This window comes from Podarcis gaigeae, assembly GCF_964106915.1.
Source record: "Podarcis gaigeae genome assembly, chromosome: 16".
Taxonomy (NCBI): domain Eukaryota; kingdom Metazoa; phylum Chordata; class Lepidosauria; order Squamata; family Lacertidae; genus Podarcis; species Podarcis gaigeae.
Window position 1 is genome coordinate 26584536 of NC_139693.1, and position 24781 is coordinate 26609316.

General features: G+C 46.2%; 1 protein-coding gene across 8 annotated transcripts in view; it reads right to left on the bottom strand.

Annotated features, from left to right (window-relative positions):
- The window catches only part of PATZ1 (POZ/BTB and AT hook containing zinc finger 1), a gene marked incomplete at its 5' end in the record, with an annotated part of 32108 nt that extends 12615 nt beyond the window's left edge, over positions 1-19493 (bottom strand). For 3 of the 8 annotated variants that reach the window (XM_083717178.1, XM_083717176.1, XM_083717174.1), the window contains 3 exons: positions 2275-2346; positions 9152-9215; positions 18127-19493. In XM_083717178.1, coding sequence (XP_083573304.1) covers positions 2275-2346; positions 9152-9215; positions 18127-19493 — 1503 coding nt within the window. The remainder of the gene's footprint in view (positions 1-2274; positions 2347-9151; positions 9216-18126) is intronic. The other 5 variants (XM_083717180.1, XM_083717181.1, XM_083717177.1 and 2 more) reach the window with 2 other exon arrangements.
- Between the last annotated feature and the right edge of the window lie 5288 nt (positions 19494-24781).

Here is a 24781-nt window from a genome sequence, read left to right on the forward strand (position 1 = left end):
GAGGGAATATGACAGCCACAAGTAGCGGAGAAAACTAAGAGCAGGGGAGGCAAGAGGTCGTTCTAGAGAAGCCACCAGGGCTACGATTCAGAGGGAGTGCAGGAAAGCCACCACAGGAGACGCCATTGTGTGCGCAGAGTTAAGCTTCCTGCTAATCTCACTTTCCACAAAAATAAACAAAAGAGCCATGTTACTAGCCCTCATGGCTCTAAGGCAAGTGTATGTGCAGGGTGGAGGGAAGGCCTCCAGTGTTTCCCTATAGTATAAGCAGCAGCAGAATAAAAAGGGGGAAATTTGCTAAAATAATAGACCAGACTATGCAATATCAATCGGACATGGCTTCATTTGCGTAATTTAGGCAAGCTTCAGAATTCTTCCATATATAATACGTATCAGTTCTGAACACATGCAAACCTGACTCTCACCAGAGGAGTTTTAGAAGCAGAAAAAGTTATGGGGCACAATTTAAATCCCTACAAGTGAAAACCCCTGCTCAGCATAGAGGTCAACCCCTCCCTATTTATCCTGCTCCCTCCGGTGCCCTTGTGACGGCACACAACGCCCATGTTGGATCCTAGACTAGGGCTGCCTTTGTAATGCCCAAACACATCTCTTCTGGGCAGAGGGAGAAAGGGATAAGAAGTTCCACAACAGGAACATCTGCCAGGGATTCCCTGCTCTCCTTAGAATTCTAGAGTTCTGAAGATGATCAGGAGTGTTAAGTTGCTGCTGCATATGGAGTCAGACTCTATTGGTCCATCCAGCTTGATATTGTTCACGCTGATTGGTATCAGCTCACCATGGATTCGGGCAAAGAATATTTCCAGCCCTATGTGGAGATGGCCACTGGGGAACTGAAGCTGGGACTTTCTGCTTGTATGGTGAATGCTTTACCACTGAGCTATGGCCCTTCCCTATCAGTGTTGCACAGTTACTGAAGCTGGCCCTTAAATGATGCAGAATGGCGTTAACGGAGAGACGTCATTGCATAAATAGCCTGAAGCAAGTTCTGTTTTTTTAAAAAAGGAAAGAAATGAAGATAGATCACTGTTTTCTCTTAGTTTGAAGAGACTTTAGGTCAGGTCCCTTGGTGAATAGGCAAGGCACTAAGAGGAAATTTCTGCCTCCTCCTGCAGGATCCAGACCAGAGCACAACAATAAAAAACACAAAATTATTTGTGATTTTTCCCATGAATAGATTCCACTAAGAAATGACTCTGACATTACAAAAAGCTGTTAAGTCAGAAACAGATATATAAAGTTCAAAATATAACCACTTGGACATTGCGCTGAGCAAAACAGGGGCAGCTTTCATTTAGCAAAAAATAAACTGGGCACAGAGACTTTAGAAAGGGTTCCGACACAAGCGATACCCACTGTCGTTTTAAAAGTGCATTTTGCATAACCAATGGATGAGAGGAAAGTTGAAGTTCCCCAACACAACCAGTGAAGTGATTACCTGTGGGAAACCGATAGCAGTTCCTATGATGCAGACTAAAATATATAAATCTTTGGGCTGTTAGGAGAAGTGTTCAGGTTTAATTTCAAAATGACTAAGTAACAGGCACATTCAGAGCTATAAAGAGGAAAACAAAGAAACACAGCAAGCCTTACTCATGGAAAGGACGCCAAAGGAGTGAACTTCAGAACAACCCACTGGGAAGTTCTCCTGCATAAGCTCCATAGCTGTCAATGTTTTCCTTTTTTTTACGGGAAATTCCCTTATTCCGAATAGGATTCCTCACAAGAAAAGGGAAAAGTTGACAGCTATGATAAGCTCCATGGCAGAGCTTCTGCAGCACAAAGTCCCAAGAGGTTGAGTCTACTTTGTCACCAGTATGCCACGCAGCTCACTGGAAACAAAAACAAAAAATCAAGTGATTTGTTGCTGCGTTTAATTTGCTTATTTCTTTTCAAGCCAGGCATTATGGAGCTCATTCTTGATCACAGTTAGTTATTGAGCAGACTGGCAAAAATAATTCTTTCAAAGAGAACAAGAGAAATACAGAAAGAGTCCAGAAAACCTAAAATCAGAACTAAAAAGAAAAAGAAAACAAGAGACAATACAATCAGCTTTGAAGGAAACTAAACATTTCAAATTTTAAGAGGTTAATGTCTTTAAATATACAATTTAAGATTATCAGAGAGCGCTGTTAATAATAATAATAATAATAAAGGAAAACTCCAGTGCTTTCCTGTCAAGCATTGCAAAGGCAGATAAATATACTAAAAATAGAGAAGTTTTAAAAAAAATAAACAGTGTTTAAGAAATACCTCTTGAAGTTTCAACTGCTCTAGGGATGTAGATGTCTCTGAGCTTATTCCATGGAGGCTGGCAATTTCCTGCTAATAGGCAGGAAGTAAGAGAGATTAGATAAGGAAGAAACTCATTCTGCAATGAAATCATTTGGGAAAAGCACGAGTTTTCTGAATGCTTATTTTTAACTTTTTACTTTTCAGGGAATACAAGTCTAGCTTGCCTGAGAATCAGGTTTTGTCTCCTAATGCTGAAGACTGCCAGATGCTAATTTAAATGTGGCAGGTAAAAAGGGAATTATCCCAGGAGATGGCCCCACAATTAAAAATGAAAGCAAGTTAATTTCTTCTTCCATGCTCCAATCAATACTGCAAACTTCTATACCTGCCTTTGATGACCCTCTAGAAGTTCTGGATTACCAGTTCCATCAGCTCCAGCCCAACACGGACATTTTGGGCTACAACTCCCAACCGCCCCTGCCATGCTGGAACAGTCAATATGGCCGTGCTGGTTGGGAACAATGGGAGTCATAGACCAAAACATCCAGAAGGCACCAGTATGGACTGCACAAATTGTGGAGAACGCCCACATGGAGGAGCCAGTTCATGCAAATCACACTTCTGCATGAGCCGACTCTGGCCACAAGGCTGAATCCTGCCAAGAACAGTTGCATTGGGGGGTGGCCACAGCGTGCATGGGAGAGGCCCCCCCCCATGTTACACACAATTGATCTTCATTCTTCATTATCTTGGTTGGTCTGGGGTCGCACACATGGCGGTGAAGGCAAAGCAACTGCAATTCTGGCTGCAGCAGAATCAGTAGCATTCCAGGTTTTCCTTCTGCGGCTGAGTTTTAAAAGATCCAGGCACTGATGGGGGTGGAGTGGAAGATGACGCCCATTAACCCCTTGGATTTCCCCCTCCCCTCCTCCCATGAAAAAACTGATCTGATGCACTTTTCCTTTCTGCCCATCCTCACTCTTAAGGTGACCAGGTGAACTGGTCTGCTGAGTCCCACCTGGTGTAAACACGAATAGCGGCGAGATCAAGTTCTTGGTGGGTGTTCCCTGCACAAAGACTGCCCTTCCAGACCCTGAATCAGCTCCAAGTTAAAATTAGATAAGGAAAATATATTTGACCTTGCTGCTGGAAATGGACGGTGGATTGTAGAGCCAATGTTGACGAGAAACTAAGTGGGCTCCAACGCGATGATCGTTAAATGATGACTCACTTAACGAACCTTTTTATGGCAGCCTTCCCAAACATGGCACCCCTGTCCTGGGGTCGGGAAACTCTAGCCTGTGGCTTAGCTCTGGCCTACCAGGCCTCTCTATTGGGCTCAAAAGGCTGTTTCTCCAAAACCACACCCAATTATCATATATGATGTCAGCTGTGGGGCAAATCCTGGCAGGGCTACAAAGGAAGAATTGGGAGCTTAAAGTGAGCTCATGGTTGTTCCTTTGCTGGAGGAAGCCACATTGATTAAAGAGATTTCCACTGAAACCATGGTTAAACTGGTGGTGGAGAGGACATCATTTTATGTAGTAGTTTCATTGCAAACTGAATAGTAGTTTCATTGTGTTAGTGCAGTAGCAAAGCCTCGAGCCGCAGTTCCCAAGGGCTTGGGAACCTCTGCGCAACCGAATTTGAGAGGTGGACAGGACAACCCACCTGTCAATCATCTGGCGTATTATAATGATGTCAGGTGACTTGACTGTTTGGTGGGGCGAGATACGACTCTTGCCCTGGGTGATGGGTGCTTGTACAACAAGTGACACTAATTCCATTTAGCACTTTCCCCTTAAAAAGGCAGGCACAACTGTAGAGAAAGTTGTCTTTGCCATAGTTATATTTCTCTGTAATTATAACTGTTGGGGATTTATATATTTGCACGAAAGGGACATGCACTGCCTTGAGCGCTAAACCCAGCTGTCTGTACTTTGTTTTTTCAAGACACCTGGGCAAAAGACAGCGTGCATTTAGTAAAGCTCTATCTGGGTAGCCAAATAAAGTGAAAATATATTTTAAGAAATAAATCCATGTGAAATAAATTTATCTCAGACCATAACTTGAATGGAGCAAAATAAAGGTGCTGGGTAGGAAAAACCAACAGCCACATGAATTCTTTTGCATTGAGATACTTAACTCCTAGTTAGGAGATGGGAAAATAAATATAAAATATAACTTTTTTTTAAAAAAAAAACTAAAAATATGGTGAGAAGAGAAGAATTTCTGTTTCGCAATGGCACTGATAGAATTGCATGCTTTTGAGAAATCCGACGGGTTCAGAAATGGAAGGCAATCTTAAAAGAGAATAAGGGCTGTGCCGTTTAAGGTGAGTTGGCACCCAAATAGTTGCCAACTGACCAGAAAAAAGCACAGCCACTGCTGAGTTCTTCTGCCTTTAACAGTTAGCAGCTGCATCTGAAGAAATCAGCAGGGCAAGGTTTTCACAGCATGGAGATGAACACAGCCACTTTGTAATGTCTGCATGTTAAACCCTTGTTAAAAGGCACAGCAGCAGAGGCTGGTTAAATAAGTTGTCAACCTTTAGTTTGCAAACTTGAATTTACTGGCCATTTGCGACACACCTTAATAATTCATCTGCTCTTGAGCAGCTTCAGGACTGAAGCCTAAGGAGAACCGCTAATTATGATATTAAAATTTGCAGGTCATATAAATACAGACTGATGCACCCAAATATAAAAAGATGTATTTTAAAAAATAATTCCCATAAACACCCTTAATGGGATCTTCAGGATGCCTTGCTAAGTATCATTTATTCCCAGCTGAACTGAAAAAAGTTATATTTTTCTCATGCCAACCAACACATAGCTATGGATCGTTTTCCCAAACTGGGCGTTCTCCAAATGTTTTGGGCTCCAAAACATCTGGAAGATGCCAGATTGGGTGATGGTGGTTGCCACAGTTTATTTTAAACCCCTTAATCTAACTGAGGTAAAATTGTACAATTGTCTTCAAGATCTTACGTGCTAAGATCTTCACAACTTCTGCAGGGTTTTTTGGGGGGGAGGGGGTGTTGTGAAACATATATTTAAGATTACAAAGACCTTTGGGGGGTGACTTTAATAAAAACAGTGAGGGGAAAGGGATTACAAAATTGACCCAGTTTATTCCCCATACTGTAGGGTGCAAATTGTAGAGCTAGCCAGTGGATAGGGGTGAGGGAGGTGCCAGATGGAATCAAGTGTCTTTGCCCAAACTTTGACAAAGGGAAAATCTTGCATAGGAAGACACACAGCTGTGTCTAATATTGAGTCAGAGTACCAGTCCATGTGGCTCACCATTGCCCACACCCGTGGTTCCCAATGTGCGGCACACGCCCCACAGGAGAGCAATTTTATTTTTAAGGGGGGCAATTTGAGAATGAATTATTAACAGTTAATGGCCTTTTAGGCTTCTTCCATGTGGATAGGAGTTCACTTTTTGAATAATAAGAATTACAAGTCACAGGGGGCGGAGGGCATCAGGATTTTAGAGATGCTTCGGTGGGGCATGGCCAAAAAAAGGTTGGGAATCACTGGTCTACACTGACTGAAGGTTGCTCTCCAGGGTTTCAGGCAGATGGCAATTCCAACCCTGTGCCAGGGACTGATCTTGGAACCCTTTAATGGATTCCTTTTAAAAACAAACCAAGTCAGATGCTTGGTCCACCTAACTCAACGTTTGTGACGGTGACCAGCAGAAGGTGGCTCTCCCAGCTTTCAGGTAGAGGACATTGCCACCTGCCTTCAGGGATTGAACCTAGGACCTTCTGGTGGGGTAGGAGCAGGGTGGATAAAAATCGATGATTTTTTTAAATTGCTTTTTTTATTTAAATCAGATTTTTAAAATAAAATGCTTTTGGAGGAAAAATCTTTCTAAATATAGTTTTCTATTTAAGTTACATTATAGTCCAAAGGCTATTCATCAGGAAATAAGGATTTGTTTTAAGTTTTTCATGTGTGCTAAAACTCAGTCTAAGCTGTTTTTTTTTTAAAAAAAAACACGTTTAACCACATCAGTTAACAAACATGGATACATATGCTATAATGTTATTGCTTTAGTTAAATAAATTGTTTAAACTATTATTAAGGAAATGATTCCCCCCCAATAAAGTACAGCAGAAAAGGTGTCCAAATATAAACAGTTAACTTATTAAACCTCACAATAATTTCATAATTATCTTTCTATGTATTTCTACTAGTATAACCAAATCAGTAATTTTTGATATAACTAAAAACTACTCTGAAAATTTATTATTCCAAAAATGAAACCTTCCTCTGGCTGTAAATATTAATATTATGCCAGCAAGAATGAGTCTTTCTGTAAAAAAGAGAGATTTAAACCAAGTCTTACTGACTAGTGATTTAAAGTGATTTGATTTAAATCAAATCCACCCTGGGTAGGAGAGCTGGGCGGGGGGGAATCAAACCAGGCAACCAATGCACCCCTTTGGTTTCAGATAGTACATGGGTAGACGAGTCTAAAAAGCCCATGGCATGTTTTGCTGCGAGTTCCTTATAAATTTATATAGAGTTAACGCTAAATGAGTCACCATAGCCACTAGAGGGCCATGAAAATTTGTGCCCTGGGGTTTTTAGACTCGTCTACCCATGTACCAAAGGACGCCGGTGGCGCTGTGGGTTAAACCACTGAGCCTAGGACTTGCCAATCAGAAGGTCGGCAGTTTGAATCCCCGCAACGGGGTGAGCTCCCTTTGCTCGGACCCTGCTCCTGCCAACCTAGCAGTTCGAAAGCACGTCAAAGTGCAAGTAGATAAATAGGTACCGCTCTGGCAGGAAGGTAAACGGCGTTTCCGTGCGCTGCTCTGGTTCGCCAGAAGCGGCTTAGTCATGCTGGCCACATGACCCGGAAGCTGTACGCCGGCTCCCTCGGCCAATAAAACGAGATGAGTGCCGCAACTCCAGAGTCAGTCATGACTGGACCTAATGGTAAGGGGTCCCCTTTACCCTTGTACCATCTGAAACCAAAGGGACACAATGGTTGCCAGATGTGAAACAGATTGGCATTGTTTTTGGCTCTCCTGCCCCACTTATTCTGCAGGAACCTACAAGCTTTCTTCATCTTACTACTGATTGTACCGGCCACACTACAGAACCCTCTGCAAGGAGCTCTGGGTGCCTTCCCTCTCCCCCTCTCTTTCCCAAAGTTTGTATTGTAGCTGCTGCTGATTTTTTTTTTAACAAGCCCCAGCTTTACAAAGAAGCAGATCATACTCTGACAAAATGGCTGTGCTCAACCCTCACATCTGCATACCCCCCCCACCTGGTGACATCTGCTTCAGCAGAATCCTCACAGATGGATTTAAAATATATTAAGTTTATATAAGGAACTCACAGCAAAACATGCCACGGCATTAAAGATCACATCCCACGCCCCCAAGAAAAAAAAGTAAAAGCAGTGATATCAGCATTTCGCCACAGTAGTTCATGCGTTGGCTACTTCAACACTGGATTACTGCAATGTGCTCTATGCTGGGCTTCCCTTGCGCTCGATCCGGAAGCTGCAGTTAGTGCCGAATGCTGCAGCGCAATTGTTGACAGGAGTGAGGCCATGTCAGCATTTACCACCTGGGCTCAGAGATCTGCACCTGCTGTACAATTTGCTACGGGGCCAAATTCAAGGCGTTACTGTTAGTATTTAAAGCCCTCAACAACTTGAGACAGGTTTACCTGCAAGATTGCCTTATCTCATATACACCCACCTGTTTCTATCAGTGAAACTGGCAACATTATAGGTGCCACATCTGATAAATCATTTTTTGTGCGCTTACACTTCGGAACTCCCTGCCTATTGACAGCAGGCAGGTGTCTTTGCTGTGCTCTTTCCTTAGCCTGCTAAAAACGTTTTTGTTCAGGCAAGCGCCACCCAGAAACAGAACATTGATGTATGTTTTAATCTGTTTTGAGCTTAATCACTGATTTTAGCTTTTGGATGTTCTAAAGAGTTCTTTTAACTGATAGTTTTATTGTTTTGTAAACTGCTTTGAGGTTGGCTTTTCTCTTTTGACGTTCAAGCAGTATATAAATTTCATGAAACAAGCAAGCAAGCCAACATGCCTGTCTCGTATGTGATCACCTTTTTACCACTCAGAAAGGAGAAGGGTGGCAGAGGCCATTGGAGAAATCCAATCAGGTCACAGGTAGAGCAGCTAGCAGAAACGATAACCAGCTTGAACGCCCATCGTGTCTTAAGCCTTAGCTGGGTTTTGGAGTTGCCCCCTCCCCGCAAGGAGCTTGCCTCTTCCCTGAAGCAAGTCCAGGGGTGTTTACTGTTCTTCAAATCCAAACAGAAACAGTTACGTTAACTGGGAAAGGAAGGAAGAAAAAACAGCCCCACCCCACCTTCCCCAAAGCCGTGTCACAGTTGAAGTTGAGCAATGCTCTGTGTGTCCCCTTGCTAGGAAAAAAAAAAAAAAAGGGTGGGGGGAGCTTCCAATTTTGCTCAGTGCGATGTTCAAAGGTGGGGGGGAGGAACCCACAAAAAATGCGTTCAGCAGCTAACTGGAATTTCCTTAAAATCAAGGAGGGACCTTGAGAGCCCACCTGTTGACGGGCAGGCAGGACGAAGAGAGAAAAGGCTGATTGCAGAGAGAAAAGGTTGATCGCCTAGGGCGAGCAGAGTGGAGACAAATGCTACAAAGGTAGGGATGAGATGGAGGGGCAGGGAGAGGAGAGACCATATGAGGGAGGGGAGGAGAAGCAGATGACATTGGGAAGAGGGTGGGGGGAAGGAGCGGAGTGTCTCTAGAACAAGTTTACAAGGAGCACGGTAAATTCCAGGTGTACAGAAGAATGCTTGCATCTCCACCACCTTCTTCACAGGCTTCCTCCCCATCATCACAGACCCTCTTCCATCCAGTAGTTCCTACCTGACATTTGTGAGGTCTCTCTGACGTGTGCACTTGTTTGATGTGCCCGTTCAGATGGTCAGGCCTTGAGAAAGGGGACAAAAAGAGAGATAAGATGGAGTTAGGTCTGCAGCATCTATTGTAACCAAACACAACAGAGGTTTTCTAGATTGGTGGTTCCCAAACATTTTCAGGCCACCATCCCCCCCTTGGTTCTTTAAAGTCATCCCCAGCACCCCCTAACCTATAAAAACAAAGCCTTTTTCAGAATAGTGGTTCACACGACCCAATAAGGAAGATAATAATAACACAATCAAATTCAGAACAGTAAGAATTAACTGCACATTTGTTCCAAATCCAGTTAAAACTATTTAGTTTGATTCAACAAAATTGTTGAATTTGATCCAGTGATACCAGCTTTTCAAAGTCTGGTAGTCATTTACACTTCCATCGCACAAACAAAATATAGAAACGCAATATAATATCAAACATTAATTTTTTTCCTATACAGGGCTGCCTTCAGATGTCTTCTAAAAGCCAGATAGTTGTTTATCTGTTTGACATCAGTTGGGAGGGCATTCCACATGGCAGACATTTTGGGAACCACTGATTTAATTGCTCCACAGAAACCAATGGGATTCAAGTTAGACATCAAGAAGGTTGCAAGCATAGTAGAGTTACTGGAGAGTGAATCTCACACCGAACTCAGTAGGGGACCCAAGTATGCATATGTAGTTAGACAAGATCTCAATGTACTTCTCATAGGTCTTTTCCTATGACTAACCCTTGGTGGACAGTGTTTGAAATTTGCCAGGCACATTTTGCACCTGGATATCAACCACTTGTGACCAAGTGAAGATGCCTGGGCAACTCCAGTAGGGCTGGGAGATATCTGGTTTTCAACATCATGATACATCACCAGTTAAACATTGTGATATATCACAATATCTGAAATAAGGCTGGAGCTATGTAGAGGTGAACATGGTCATGTCCTGGCAACTGCTACTACTTATGGGTCCAAGTCTAAAACTGATAATTTTTTACTTTAACATATTGTTACAACTGTTATGCTATAGAACTACTGTACCAATAATGTTTAAATCAGCACATTTTCTCTAAAATTAAATCTGTAGATGTAATTAGTAGCATAGATATCAAAGGTTCCCTAAAAATTTGATTACATTACTAAACAAGAAAATAGCAAAGTCAGTAGATATTCAAATATAATTCATTGTTGAGTCTTAATTGAATGTATACAGCCCACAACACCAGTTCATTTGACTGTTAATTTTCTTTTCAAAACCAGGCCAAAATAGAAAGAATGGAATGGATACATTTTAACAAAACAATATATAAACAAATTATATATTTTTATTGTCAGGAAAATCTGCATTTCTTTTATAAACCAGGCCAAACCAGAAAGGGTGGGTAAAATTTTACAGAACAGAAATCATTAAATGAAATTTTGGCGTTCTCTGCCAATAGAGATGCCCTTTGTATTTGAAGAACGTTGTCAGCTGTGCTGAACACACTCTCAAATGCCACACTTGTTCCTGAGATAGCAAAACACGTCTTTGAAGCCCTTTCAACATTGGGAAGGATGCTTCATGTGCCTTGCCCCCCCCCCCATCAGAGGGCATTCGTCAATGTCCACTCTTGGCATAGCCATATAGGAGAAAATGGGGATCATAGGCAGGTGGAGGAAGACACAGAAGAAGTTCAAATGGCAGAGCAGGGTGTGTGGTTTTTTTCTTTTACTCTGGAGCAACTTGCAAGCCAACAAGCATATCAAAGCTGTATTTCCCTCCTGCTTGCGACTGGGCGGGGGGTGGGGGAGAGCCAAAGACTCGTTAACATGGGCTGACAGCATAGGCTGGATTAGTAAGAAACCTGTGGGCTGCTTCTGCCCCAAAAGAAAGGCACACACAATAAACACTGGGTGTTTCCCCCCCCCTTTTATTCTGAAGCAATTTACAAGACGAGAGAGAGAGAGAGAGAGAGAGAGAGAGAGAGAGAGAGAGAGAGAGAGAACTGGGAAGAACTGGGGCCATAGCTTTTTCCTTTTTTGAAGGGAAATTCCCTTGTTCCGAATAGGATTCCTCACAAGAAAAGGGAAAGGTTGACAGCTATGACTGGGACTCGTTCATGGAGCAAGGAAGGAAGCAACTCAGAAGGGAAAGAGTTGAGAGAGAGCAAGCAAAGCACTGCAGGGCAGACTTAGCTAAAGAAACATGGGGCTAAAAAAACGGTGTTAAATAAGCCTCTCTGCTTCTTGCAATAGTGCCATGGCTCCAAACGAAGCATCAGTTGGGGACACCAACAGTCAGGGAGACACAATCACCCCCCCCCCCACAAGCAGTACAGTTTTAAGAAGGGGCTGGCTGCCGCTTACAGAAAACTAAGTGTGAAGTGTTGGCTGGGTTAATAATAATAATAATAATAATAATAATAATAATAATAATAATGAAAAACAACCCTGTGCTTTTTGATGCTGGTTGCTGCCGCTTCACCAAAAAATACCACCAATGGGAGCAGGGAGGGAGACACACGTAGTCACTCACACACCCACAAGCAGTACAGTGGTACCTTGGGTTACAAACCCTTCAGGTTACAGAGTCCACTAACCCAGAAATAGTACTTTGGGTTAAGAACTTTACCTCAGGATCAGAACAGAAATCGCGCGGTGGTGGCAGCGGGAGGCCCCATTAGCTAAAGTGGTACCTCAGGTTAAGAACGGTCCTCCGGAACAAATTAAGTTCGTAACCAGAGGTACCACTGTACACACACACACACACACACAGACAGATGGGGGGGAAATGACAGAAGAGGGTCAAATGTCAAAGGGAGGTGTCTGACATTTTTTTTTTACTAACCCCATTTTATGGTTTTATGGGGGGGAAGGGCTCCAGAAGTCCGAACCTGCAGGCTTTCTCTAAGCCAACTACCAGTCTGGCGCCTTTAAGCAAGAGCCTTGAGGGAAGACGTCCCTGCTTGCCGTTTGCATGGCTGGGGAGACTAAGAGCTAACTGGTTCTCAAAGCTCTATTTGGGGATATCTGCTGGTTGATGTTTGAATAGTGATTTGTAGCTATATCTTGCTGCTGCAGGAGACAGGGAAGAGCTGGCTGAGGTGAGTTAGCAAGGGCTGCACACACAGGAAGAAGCACCGGCTTCCTGTTTTTCCCAATATTGTGATTTCTGAATACCACACACACAACATGTGATAAATTGCAAAGTCGCTTTTTAAAAAAAACAGTTATTGCGATTTGATCTAAAACCCAATATCAGGCGATACATCGATTTATAACACAGCCCTAATCTCCAGCATCAAGAGCTGCTTGCTGGGGGGGGGGGGGGAATCACTGAATCTGGACTGTTTTCACACACTAATAAAACCACATCCTGTAGAATTCTATATGTACTAATGGAACGAATTTCTGGAACCAAAATGCTTTTTCTGTGCAGCCTGAGCAGGAGCAGTCACCACTACGAAAAAGAGGTCGGAATGGGCCAATATATATGTGGACTGTCTCTGGATCAAACAACGTTTGTTCTTTAAGTTCCCAAAGTTCTTAACCTAGTTCAAGGTTGTCATCTCAGCTAGCCAGATGTTTAACTGAGAAGCAATCACAGTCAAATTGAAAAATAAGACGCCCAATGACGGCAGCAAGAATATTATTGGCACAAAAATGGAAGCAAGAAGAATTACCGACAAAAGAAGAATGGAGGATGAAATTGATGGACTATGCAGAATTGGATAAGCTAACCGGAAGAATTTGAAACCTGCGGGATCAGAGATTCACAGAAGACTGGTATAAATTTACGGACTATTTGAAAAGTAATTGTGATGACCAGATTACCTTTGTAGGATTGCAAGAAGTTTTGTGAGGTAAATTATTTGAATTATTGCAAAAATGTTAAAGAGGTGGATTGTGAGTTAAGATAACCAAAGGCAATAGGAATTTAAGAAATGCAGAAATGATAAAAATGGTGGATCATCAGAGGTGCTGATGGAAGTCCAAAAAGACTGTATAAGATGTGAAGCTCTGTGGAATGTATAATAATTGGTATGTTGAAATTAATAAAAATTATATATATAAAAGAAAAAAAAGAAAAATAAGACGCCCCAAAATGGCAACTAGACATTCCGTTTTGGAGACTGTAACCTTGCTTTAAGGAGCCATTTGGCACCTACCTTTTATATCTGAGTTTCTAGCACTACTTGGACACAATCCCAAGGCAGAGAGGACCTCAACCTCCATGATACAGCAGCCTTCTCCCTAAAACCTGGGGCCCTACCAATGTTTGGGTCCACAACTCCCACCAGCCCCAGCCTGTATGCAGTTGTAGTCCAAAACATCTGGAAAGCATTAGATTGGGGGAGGCTGTTCTATAGCACTTTGACACCCACACCCCATTGGTGAAAATGTCTGGTCTGTTTTCCTAGCGTCACCAAAGTAGATCCCAAAACGCTGCTGGTTTTTCCTGGTGGGAAGAAAGCTCGGCATTGTCTGAGGCCAAAAGCTGCTTGGAATGAGATTATCTCCCCCTCTCTGTCTTCTCACAACGGCTTTTCTGTCCTCAGCCAATTACATGCAGCTCAGCAGAATTCACCCTCCAGGAAAGCAAGCAGATAGGGCAGATCCCCAGTTAAGCTGCTCAACCTGAAGGGAAAGGCAGGTGAGCTGAAGTAGCCCAACCAGAGGGTCTGGTTTGGGCCTGAAATGCGCCCCTGTGATCCAAGGCTCCTCCAGCTCCACCCCCCCAAAAAATCAACCCCTCGTTTTAAGAGCCACTGTGAATGTTGAAACAGACTTTAAAAACCTTCAGCACACCCATACCTGGGAGCAAGTCCCACCAAAAGCTGGTTTGCTGACATATTTCATAGAATCACAGAATTGCGGAGGTGGAAAGGGACTCAAAAGACTTATCTAGACCAAGCTCCTGCAATGCAGGAACCACAGCTATTTATTTATTTTTGCTAATTATTATATTACAGTACTTCTAAAAACATTTCTAAATTGTTTAATGTTGAAAAATCCCATAAGAGGTATGCAGAAGCACCTTAGAAGCAGTATTATAAATGATAACAAAACCAGATCATACAACATAAAAACAGCATTATTAAAACAGAAATTTGGGGATAACAGGGCCCAACTTTGCAGGTCAGGGAAAGCTTAGGCAAAAAACATACTATTTCGACCGGGGGGGGGGGGTGATGCTTCTGGGCAAGTATGGAAAGAGCAGGACAGCAATGAAAAGTCAAACTTTCCTCTGAATCAATAAATTTTAGTCCATTTATTATACAAGTTTGAGGCTGCCTTCTTATATCCACTTACATGGCAATAAGCACCACTGAACCCAAAGGGACTTTTGCATATGCAAAAATCTTACCCTGCCCCCTTATTGAGAAGCAAATTCCCCTTATTTTATTTGAGGTTCCTGCCAAGGGAATCTGCAGAATTGAAGCCTTCCTTGTAGTCTGCTAAGAATTGCCCTTTTGCAATGCCTTGCCTATTTTTCTTTTCTTTTTTTAGGGGGCACGTGCTAATAGACCTCCTTCCCAAAGCCTCTCCCTCAAATGGCAGGGAATCAATTTTGGGGGGAGTGGGGAGAGAAAGGCAACACCTCTTCTAAAATGGTGTATACCATTAAAACAGAGGGGCAACTTTATGAACCATCAGGAAAGTCTTTAAGTGGTTGTTTATAATTCCTGCAAATGCATTTCTCTTTTTCAGAAAGGGACCTGTAGGATGTAATGTGCCTTTCTTCTGTATATTTTCAACTAACTAAGGGGGGAAAACAAACATGTTGATGTTTTAAACCAACAGGTAGCACTTTGCACAACAAAGAGAAGTATGGTTGTCTGCTAAACATCTGCATATCAAGGTGCTGTAAAAAGGCACACCTACAGAAGGCAATCTAAAAAGATGAAAATCCTCCTTTCTTAAGTTACCATAATCTTGAGCAGTCAACATTTCTGAAAACCAGGAGTGTGGTGCTTTTTTTAGAAAGACATTAATTGTCCATAATACAAACGAAGAGGAAATTAAGTATTTTATTTCCCTCCAGCCTAAAAGTATTACGTACATGCTTTCACAAATAAGTTTCAAACATAAGCAATCCCAGAAAAATCGTACCTCTAAATAAAAATAGGTGTTTAAAAGACTTTAAATACCCTGGTTTTAAATGTACCTTGCTTGGTACAAGTATTATTATTATTATTATTATTTGCAGGAATATAACACCCCCATCTTAACCATATTTACTCAAAAGTATCTTCCATTTGAATCACAAATGTGGGTATGATCCCAAGAACCTCTGGTTAATAATAATGATGATGATGCCTTTATTGTCAATGTACAACCTGTGTACAATGTTAATCAGTTCTCCTGAACTCACTGTGATTTGTTTCACAGAAACTGCATTTAGGGCTGGAATTCCACTCACTCCTATGTTTACTTGGTCACCAGGAAACTTCACTGGGTTCAATGGAAGAAAGCAGGTTGAGAGTTGCAGCCCGAATGAGTGTGCACACCTGGTTGATTCAGCAAAACGCCTGTCAACATTTTGTGCCCCAAGTGGTTAAGGCATAGATCAATCTTTACTTTTAAATCCACCCAACGGAAAATGCTCCTTTAGTTAGAACAAGGTGCTAATAATGTCAAGGTTTCAGGTTTGATCCCTGTGCAGTTTTGGGGGGTTTTTTTGGTAGAAAAAGTGCCACACTTTTTAACACAAAAAAAGAGGTGCTGATATTGCGTACCATTGAATACCCCCTGGGGGAAAAGCACGGCGTGTATGGGACAACTACATATTCCTGTACTGCAGGGGTTGGACTAGATCTTCAGGGTCACTTCCAACTCTACAATTCTGTGAGTCTATTACTTCTGTATACCTCTGAATGCCACTTGCTGGGAATCACAAATGGGATAGTGGCTCCCCAGAAGGATATGGCCGGCCACTGTGAGAACAGGACAACCCAGGAGGGTTCTTTTTATGTTACGAGTTTTAGTCTTGTTCTTATTTACTGTTGGTGTTTTTAACTGTTTTTAATTATCTTAAATGCAGATTGCCTTGAGATGATGGTTCAGAAGGTGATTAATAAATCAAATATAATAATAGTAATCTCTGAACCTTAAAGATCATAAAAAAGAAGTTATGGCTTTTGATTTTTTAAAGTGGCAGTCCAGTTTCAGAGGGGGAAAACACAACCTCTTGCTTATAGCTGAAGTTATCTTAAGCAAAATGCTACCATTGACAAGTCACGTCTGCTGTTCTTTTAATTAAACAACAGTTCAGGTCCATTTGCAGAAGTGATTATCGAACTATAGCCAGAAACAAAACAGGTACCTCTCCAGATAGCCCTCTCCAGTACTCTCCAGATGTTTTCGTCTACAGCTCCCATCATCCCCAGGCACCACAGCCAGATGCTGGGGTTGATGGCAGCGTGTTTGCACTGGCTGGGACTGATGCGAGTCGTAGCCCAGAAATATCTACAGCGCACCAGGCTGATGAAGTCTGCCTTGGTCAGTGGTACCTTTAGGAGTGCAAACGAAGCAGGATCTTATGCAAAACCAGAGAAATATTGAAGTAGGCGTAACTCCTGGACTATTTTGTGACATTCCTACCCAAAAGGGGAAATTAAGAGCGGAGTCATCATATTTGTCTAAGTAAAAATTGATTCTCTCCACCACCACAATAGCGATTTTTGTGAAGGATTCCACCAGTCTTTAGGTTGCCACAACCTCTTTAAACAAACGTGATTTCCTGAATTACGGAGACTTGCTTTGATTCGCAGTCACTCATACGGACAGAGAACACCATGCTATGGTGCAAGCCACACAGTCGTGTGAATCCACCTTCGACCAACGAAGCTGCCCTCTCCTTCGAGATCGACACACATGTACTGATCTGATTCCAGACGCTTTCTGCAAACACACTCAACAATACTTACATCCATGCCCTGTAATTCAAGAACAGTGTTCTATTTCTCTCAAGGAGAGAGCCATCCAAACTCAACCAATGTCCAGAAAATGCTCAGGACACGAAGGTGGAGAATTTGAAGTCCAGGTCACTCTCATAAAGAGAACCTTTGAGATCCAGGCTCTGGGGGAAACGCCCACACTACCTGGCCAGCCATGTGCTCCCTAGTGGTTAAGATCCCTGCAGCCCTGAGCCAAATTACTCAGAAGTAATTGAGTAATTGAATTACTTCCTAGTAAGGCTGCATCCCTGTGAACCCTAAGCTAAGCAAATTCAGTCCTGAGCCTTGCAGGATTTACTTCTGCGCAAAAAGTAAATTTACAACACGCGCATGCTGTTAAGTCACTTTGAGAAGTTCCACACTATTCCCTGAAAGCACATTCTGTGTACGCTTGAAGCACATGACTCCCCCTGAAGAATCCTGGGAACTGCAGTTTGTTGAGGGTGCTGGCAACAGTAGCCCTGCGAAGGGAACCTGCAGTTCCCAGGATTCACTAAAGTCATGTGCTCAAAATATATGCTCAATATGCTTTAAATAGATGGTGCTGATTTGCATCTTATGTGGCAGCCAGCATAGGCGGTCTTTTGCCACTACAAACAGCCCTCCCCAAGCACGCGGTGGACAATATACCTGGGACTCTCTGCATGTCCCCAGCAGGTGTTCTGTCCTTCCATCACCCACCCCATGTTTACTGCAGAACCTGGGCACACCTGTGCAGTGGTGGCTCTTACCTTTAGCCTCCACTCCTCACAAAGTTCCACCTAGAACTGCACCCCACAGCAGGGTGCCCTCCAGATGTTTCAGGCTGCAGTTCCCATCAGCATGATGCTCAGGTTAGTATACAATCCGAACATCTGCGGGAGGACATCTGCTGATGGACCTGTGACCTGCAACGTTCCAGTTTCTGCCCAGATCTTTGTGGGTGTCAGCTAATTGTCACACCAGCCGCCAACGTCTGGAAAGTCTTTTTTAATTCCAAACCCATGACCCCAGGGACAACCCGCTCTTACCTAGAGAAACCTTTTCCGCAGCTCTGGCAAATGTAAGGCTTCCCCACCGACCCATCGTGGGACCGGACGTGATAGGACATCCGGTCCTTCCTCTTGAACCGCAGCCCGCACACAGGGCACGAGTAGGGCTTCTCGCCAGAATGTGACAGCTTGTGCCGATTCAGGTGGTAAACGTCCCGGAAGATCTTTCCGCAGATCTCGCAAGCCACCTGCTTCCTTGTCCGGCTCCGCTTGCGGGGGGCGGCCGTGTCATCCAGCCCGGGGATCCCATTCTCGCCCAGCCTGGGGGGTGGGAGGTCGATGTAGCCCAGCTGCAAGCTGGTGACGCCATGCTGGGCTTCGTGCTGGCGGAGGCGGTTGGCATCTGTGAAGACTTTCCCGCACAGGCCACAGGGCAGGATGCCAGCGTCCCTCAGACCCCCCGGGGCACTGAACATCATGGAGTCCAGCAGGTTGGCCTTGCGGGGACGTCCCCGACCCCGCTTGCTGCTCAGAGAGGGGGCGCCAGTGCCAACGTTTTGGAAGGGTGAAGCCAGGAGGGGTGGCGAGAGAGGCCCGGCCACCATGGGAAGACGGTCCACCCCCTGCAAGACAGGCAAGGAAGACTGGGCAGCGGCGGAGAGGGCAGCCCGAGTGGCTTCATCCTCGGGCATCCCGGCGATCCCATTGCCATTGGGGGCCAACCCAGTGCCATTGGTCATGTCAAGGGGGAAGCCCAGGTCGGTGGTGCCCGCGCCAGGACGGAAGAGCATGATGTCTGGGCGGGTGGCCGGAGGGACCAGAATCTGGACGTTGGACTGCTTGATGACCTCCTGGCAGATATCGATGACAGAGCGCATGAGAAGGAACTTGGCGGCTGTCATGAGCTCTGGGAAGCTCTCTAGGCGCACCACAATCCGTGAGGTGTAGGCAAAGTCCAGGATGTCTCCGAAGACCTTGGAGCTGATGGTGTGCATCTCCAGCTCCCGGCCCACCCCGCCGGGGCCGCCCCCGCCCCCGGGGCCGCCCCCTCCAGCGCCGGTCGCCTCAGCTGCGCCCCCGTCCGGCGCCCCGGAGGCTCCTGTACCTCCGGCGCCCTCAACGCCTCCACTCAGTCCCTGCGCGCTAAAGACCGACTCGAAGTACTCGCTGCAGGCAGCCAGGACGGCGCGGTGCGCGGGGAAGCTCTCGTCGCCGACGCGGAGAAGCACGTCGCAGAAGCGCCCGCCGTTCTTGCGCTGCTGGTTCAGGTTGTGCAGAAGGTCGGCGCTGTGCCTGCTCACCTGGTACGTGTAGCAGCCCGGTGGGGACGGGCCGCACGCATTGGCACTGGCGGCGGCTGCAGCGGCGGCGGCTGCTGCTGCGGCCGCCTCGTTCACCCGCTCCATCGGGGCTGCTGCTGCTGGAGGCTCGCCTTACCTTCCTGCGCCTGCAGCAGCAGGAACGGCCGGCAGGGGGAGCGCGTCCTCTTGTTCCTCGCCTGCTGCGTTCACGCGCTCCCGTCGAGGGGGCTGGTGCGCGCGCCCTTCAAGCGGGGGAGGAGGAGGGAGAGGATGGGCGGAATGCAAAAAGAAAAGGGAGGGAGGGGGGGAACCAGAATGGCGCACGCGCTCCGCCTCGCGCCTTCCAGAAAATCCCCGGGCCCCGACGGCGCCGTGTGTGCGCGAGCGCGCCCAGGAACCGGAGGAGGAGGAGATGGAGATGAAGGCGGCCCCGTGCGGGGGTTGTTGCAATGCAAATCCCAAAGACAATTGCAAGACTGGAAGAGAAAGCGAAGGCAGGAAGAACAAAAGGCCGACGGCGGGGGAGAGAGAGAGAGAGCGCCCAGAGGCCGCAGGAGCAGAAGCAGCCGCGGCGGGCGGGCAGGCAGGCAGGCAGCCCCTTTTCGCCTCTCCCCCCAGGCGAGTTCCTTCGCGGCCGCCACGAGGCGCTGCAGCAGGAGCGGGACCGCCGTGGAAGCTGCTGTCGATGCTGCCGGTGGTGCTGGACGACGAGGAAGCGGCGTCGGTGGTGGCTCCGGCTGTCTTTTTCTCTTGGCCGCCGTCGGTGGGAAGTTTTCGGGGGCTGCCGGCACGCTCCGTCCGCCCGCCTGTCCCCCTCCCTCGGTGTATGTGTGTGTGTGTGTTTGGAGCGGAGGAAAGATGGCAGCGGCTGTACTTCCTCTTGCACTTTCACCCCTGGGGGGGAGGGAAAGAAGGAGGGGGGGCCGGCAGTCCCGAGGTCCCCCCCGCGCTGCAAAAAGGAAAAAAAAAAGCGCTCCGGCAGGGGGCTGCTGAGCCGGCCGGGGCCTCGGATTGCGGGGCGCGCTGCAAACTTTGCTGGTTCTTCTTCGGCGCTGGCGGCCCCCCTCCCGATGTAGAAAGGGACCCCCCCGCGCCCGCTCGCCTTTTCTCTCCCTCCCTCTCTGCAGCCACTGAAGCTCTTCCCCCCTCCCTCGCTTCCTGCCCCCCTCCCTCCCCGCATCCGCCAATGCAAGAGCAGCCAGAGGCAGCAGGCCGGCCCCCCACCCCACGCCACCACCCAACCCCCCCCCCTTCCTGGCCGCGGGGGCTGGGGGCTGCTGCTGCAATTGCAGCCGCCCTCCCCCCCTCCCCAGCACTGATCCGCCAATGCCGAGCCAGCAGCGGCAAGGGCCCCCGCCCCAGGCTGAGCAAGGACGGGCTTGCCTGGATGAGAGTTGAACCACCCCCCCACCCGGTCTAATGGATCTAGGCTGGAACAACTGGGTGGGGGGCGGCTTGCAGCCTGAACTCTCCTCCCCCAGTTGCTCAATGCAGATGGTGCAATTCAACCCCCGCCTTCTCTAATTCCTGTTAAAGCCCCCACACCCAGCCACCCCTCCTCGTCTCTTTCTCTGATGAAGGTGATCCCTGGAGGGCCGCCTCGGAGCCGCGCCTGGCCTGGGCGAGGGGTGGGGGGCGCGCGGGGCGCTCCACGGAGGCGCGGGGCTTTAACCCCCGACGGACCCAGCCGCTGGTTCCCCTTCCCCACTACTGCTTCCCACCTATCGGTGCACCGCGGGGCTGGGGAGGGAGGACTTGGGCGCCCATTTGGGCCCTCCTCGGGGGTCGTAGCGCACCTGGAGCGCTTGATGGGCCTCGGCGGGGCGCGCCCAGGCCGCTCCCTCGGCGGCCGCAGAGAACACTGATGGGCCAACAACCCCATCGCCCGACGGCGCAGCCTGAACCTGCTTGATGAATTCCCTCCACTTGCAATTCCTATCCGGCTCTTTTTAACGTTTTATAGAAAATAATTACGGTATCACAAATTACTTTCCCACTGAAATTGTCTAAATGTTTAGCCTGGCTGGAGAGGGGAGTAGGCAACTGAGTCTTACCAGTTTCCAGATCCAAGCCCGCTTCCATCACCGCAAAATTATAAATGGAAAAAGCCTTCAGTGAATCCTTTTGATCCCACAATGGGCATTCCTTAATTCAGGCACGGGGGTTTTCTCACTCTGTCCTTTGTGTGTGTTTTCTCCCATTCAGGCAGGTGCCTAAACACATGCAAAACTTTCCCTTTAGCCAGAAAAAAGAAATGCCACTGTGGGAATTGACATGCAAATGAGCAGCAAACCTGCCAACCCCCACAGAGTATCCTAACATGTCCTTGAAGGCCCCATAAAATACCTTTAGCCATCCATGTCCCCAGGTCTCTGGAGTCGCTCCTCCAATCGCCCTGTTTGCACCCAAGCTGGCAGGTGCAACAATGATGTAGGATTTGTCAAGTCTCGCTTTTTATTCCAGTAATTCTTAACGGCACAAAGCCCACATCAAACCTGTGGCACTAGGCGGCAATGTCCTTTAAATCTACTTTTCTCTTTGCCGGAAGCAATTACTGTCACAGAAATAAAAATTTACTCAGATATAGCAAAAGCATTATTCATATTTAAACAGGTGGTATTTCATGTGGTTTTTGGAGCAAAATAGAAGGGAGAAATTGACACAGATCCTCTAAATAGAGTTCATTTCTCTCTCTTCAAACGCCCTCACCTGTTTTAACACTTTGGGGATTTTCTTTTGCTTCCTCTCAGCTATTCCCCATCTTTCCTTTTCAAGAGTGATGATGCTTCCTTTAAACATCTGTTGCCATGGTACCTTTATGTTCCCAACATTCCCCCTTCTACGTTATTAACAGAGGAGTCAGCCCTTCAAATCTGCCAGCGTATAGGAGTATTACCTAACAGCTAGGTAGAATATGACCCTGTTTACTCAGAGTAGACCCAGTGAAATTAATCTAAGTTTCAGCAGGGCTGCTCTTGAGTATGACAGACTTTGGATGCAACTCAGTTGTTTTAAGAGTGATTTTATTCCCCCCCTCCCCGCAAAAAAAACAACAACCCTACTTATTTTTTATTTATTTCAATGGGCCAAACAATGCAGCAATCCTGCTAAACTAGCAGGCCAGTTATCTCAGAGATCATCCATTTCAAACCCCCCCCCCCCCCGCTATAGCATCCCTGACAGGTTGACATCCAGTTTCTGCTTAGAAACCTCTTAACCTTGGAGAAGACACCTTCTTCCAAGGCATCTAATTCCACTGCTAAACAGCTTGCAGTGTCAGGTTAGTCTTGCAAATCAATATCTAGGGGGTTGGCCTCTGGAGAGAGAGAAAACAAATATGGCAGCCTTTCAAAGATTTGTCACCCTCCTAAGCTCAGCATAGGCTATCAGTGGCTGGTGCCCATTGGGACTGCTGGGCAGAATACAGGTAGCCAAAGAGCCAAGGTGGCACCAGAGCCAATCAGTTTCATCCCCATCTTACCTGCTGAGATTTGCAAAACTCATTGGGAAGCAGGCAGTGCAAACCACTAGACTGTTTTTATAAGTAGGTGCAGCATAGCTCATGGTGCAGACTGAGGATGGTGGGGCAGTGCCCCATTTGCAGCCTTCACTGGCATAACCCTTCCTCACATGACCTGTTGGACCCAGCTCCATTTTTCTCTCCCATCCCTGGATTTGTTCCAGTTTGTCAACATCTTGAAGAAGCATCTCTACCCCCATCCATCAGCCTGGACACTGAGATCCAGCTCCAAGGGCCTTCTCGGGGCAAGGGCCTTCTGGGGGTTCTCCTACTTTGAGAAGTGAATTTACAGGTAACAAGGCAGAGGGCCTTCTCGGTAGTGGCACCCACCCTGTGGAACAGCCTCCCATTAGATGTCAAGGTAATAAACACCTGCAGGCGGCAACCATTTTAGGTGCGTCCAACTTACGCACGACCACTGACACATGGGGCGGAGCGGGCTTCTGCACACTCTGCCGACACAGGGGTCAGAAATTGAATCTTTCTGTATACAACACTTAGAAGACATCTGAAGGCAACTCTGTATAGGGAAGTTTTTAATGCTTGATGTATCACTGTGTTTTTATATTGTACCCCAGATGGCTGGGGTACTGTAGCTGCTGCTGCTGCTACTACTACTAATTTTATCATTTGGTGCAGAGGAAATAAATAACACATTTTATAATATGGGGCCAGAATATCTTCCTTGTGTGAGGGGGCTTGCCTGGGGCAGCACTTTGAGGTTGTGGGAGGGTCTTTTGCCAGGCAGGGGTAGCAAGGACCTCTCAATTAAAAATTGAAGGTGCCACATCCACCACATCCTAGCTGTAGCTAGGGGGTGGTGAGGTGCAACGACGCAAAATTGGCTAAAAAATGTCCATAAACATGTCTATAAATACAAATATCGACCATTGCCTCATTAGAAAAGGTTTTAAATTGAGGGTGAATTGAATGGGTGGTGTTGGGGTTGGAGGAGAGGCAGAAAGAAGAGCTAATTTGTCTGTGGCTAGGCACAATCTAGACAGTTCTTCTGCCAGGGCGCAAGATCACCTAGCTATGGCTCTAGCCATATCCACACAACACCTATTAGCTCAGTCTCTGCACTAACGAGACAGTGGCAGGGAGATGTAAATTCAAAACCACCGTGAGGAACAATTTTTTCTGCAAATAAGGAATGGGAAATTAGTAACCCGAGTTCAGTGCTGAGCTAGATGGACCAATGGTCTGACCCACAAAGCATTGTCCATTGTGAGTGGTTTGAGAGAGTTCAGGGATCGGTCCCCCGCTTCTTGCCTGCTTCTTGCTTTCATGGCTCATGGTCAACACCTCACCCTTGGGTGGGGGGCTCAGTAACTTAGCAAATGACCATAGCCCCTGATGCTACAGTCCCTGTTTGACTTGGATTTGGGCGTATGAAATGGATTAGGGTACAGTATGGAACATACAACCTAGGGATAGAGATTACTAGAGAGAGAAAATCTGAAAATACTACAATGCATTAGCAATAAATATTCTAAAACTCCCAGCTTTTCAGTACTTTCAGTACTAGCTCCAGCTAAAAGAACTCACTCCCAAGGAATTGGCACACATCTGCTTCGCTTTAGGACAGCTATACTTCTCCTACGCTGTTCATGAACTTCCTATTAGTGTGAGTCCTGCTGGCAGAATTGTCACACTTTGAGGTTTTGCGAATAGGTTGGGATTCTAGCTTTAGATCAAGGTGTGTATGTAGCGTAGGATTTACTGCCTGCTTAAAATTGTAATTTGACTTTCAGAAACAGCGTTTACATATTCTGTCATGTTCAATTCATATAATAAACCAAGCTTTATTTGTTAATGTGTCAAGAATCTTAATGTAAAGCTATTTGTTTGCCTCTAAAAATTACTGGGTTGC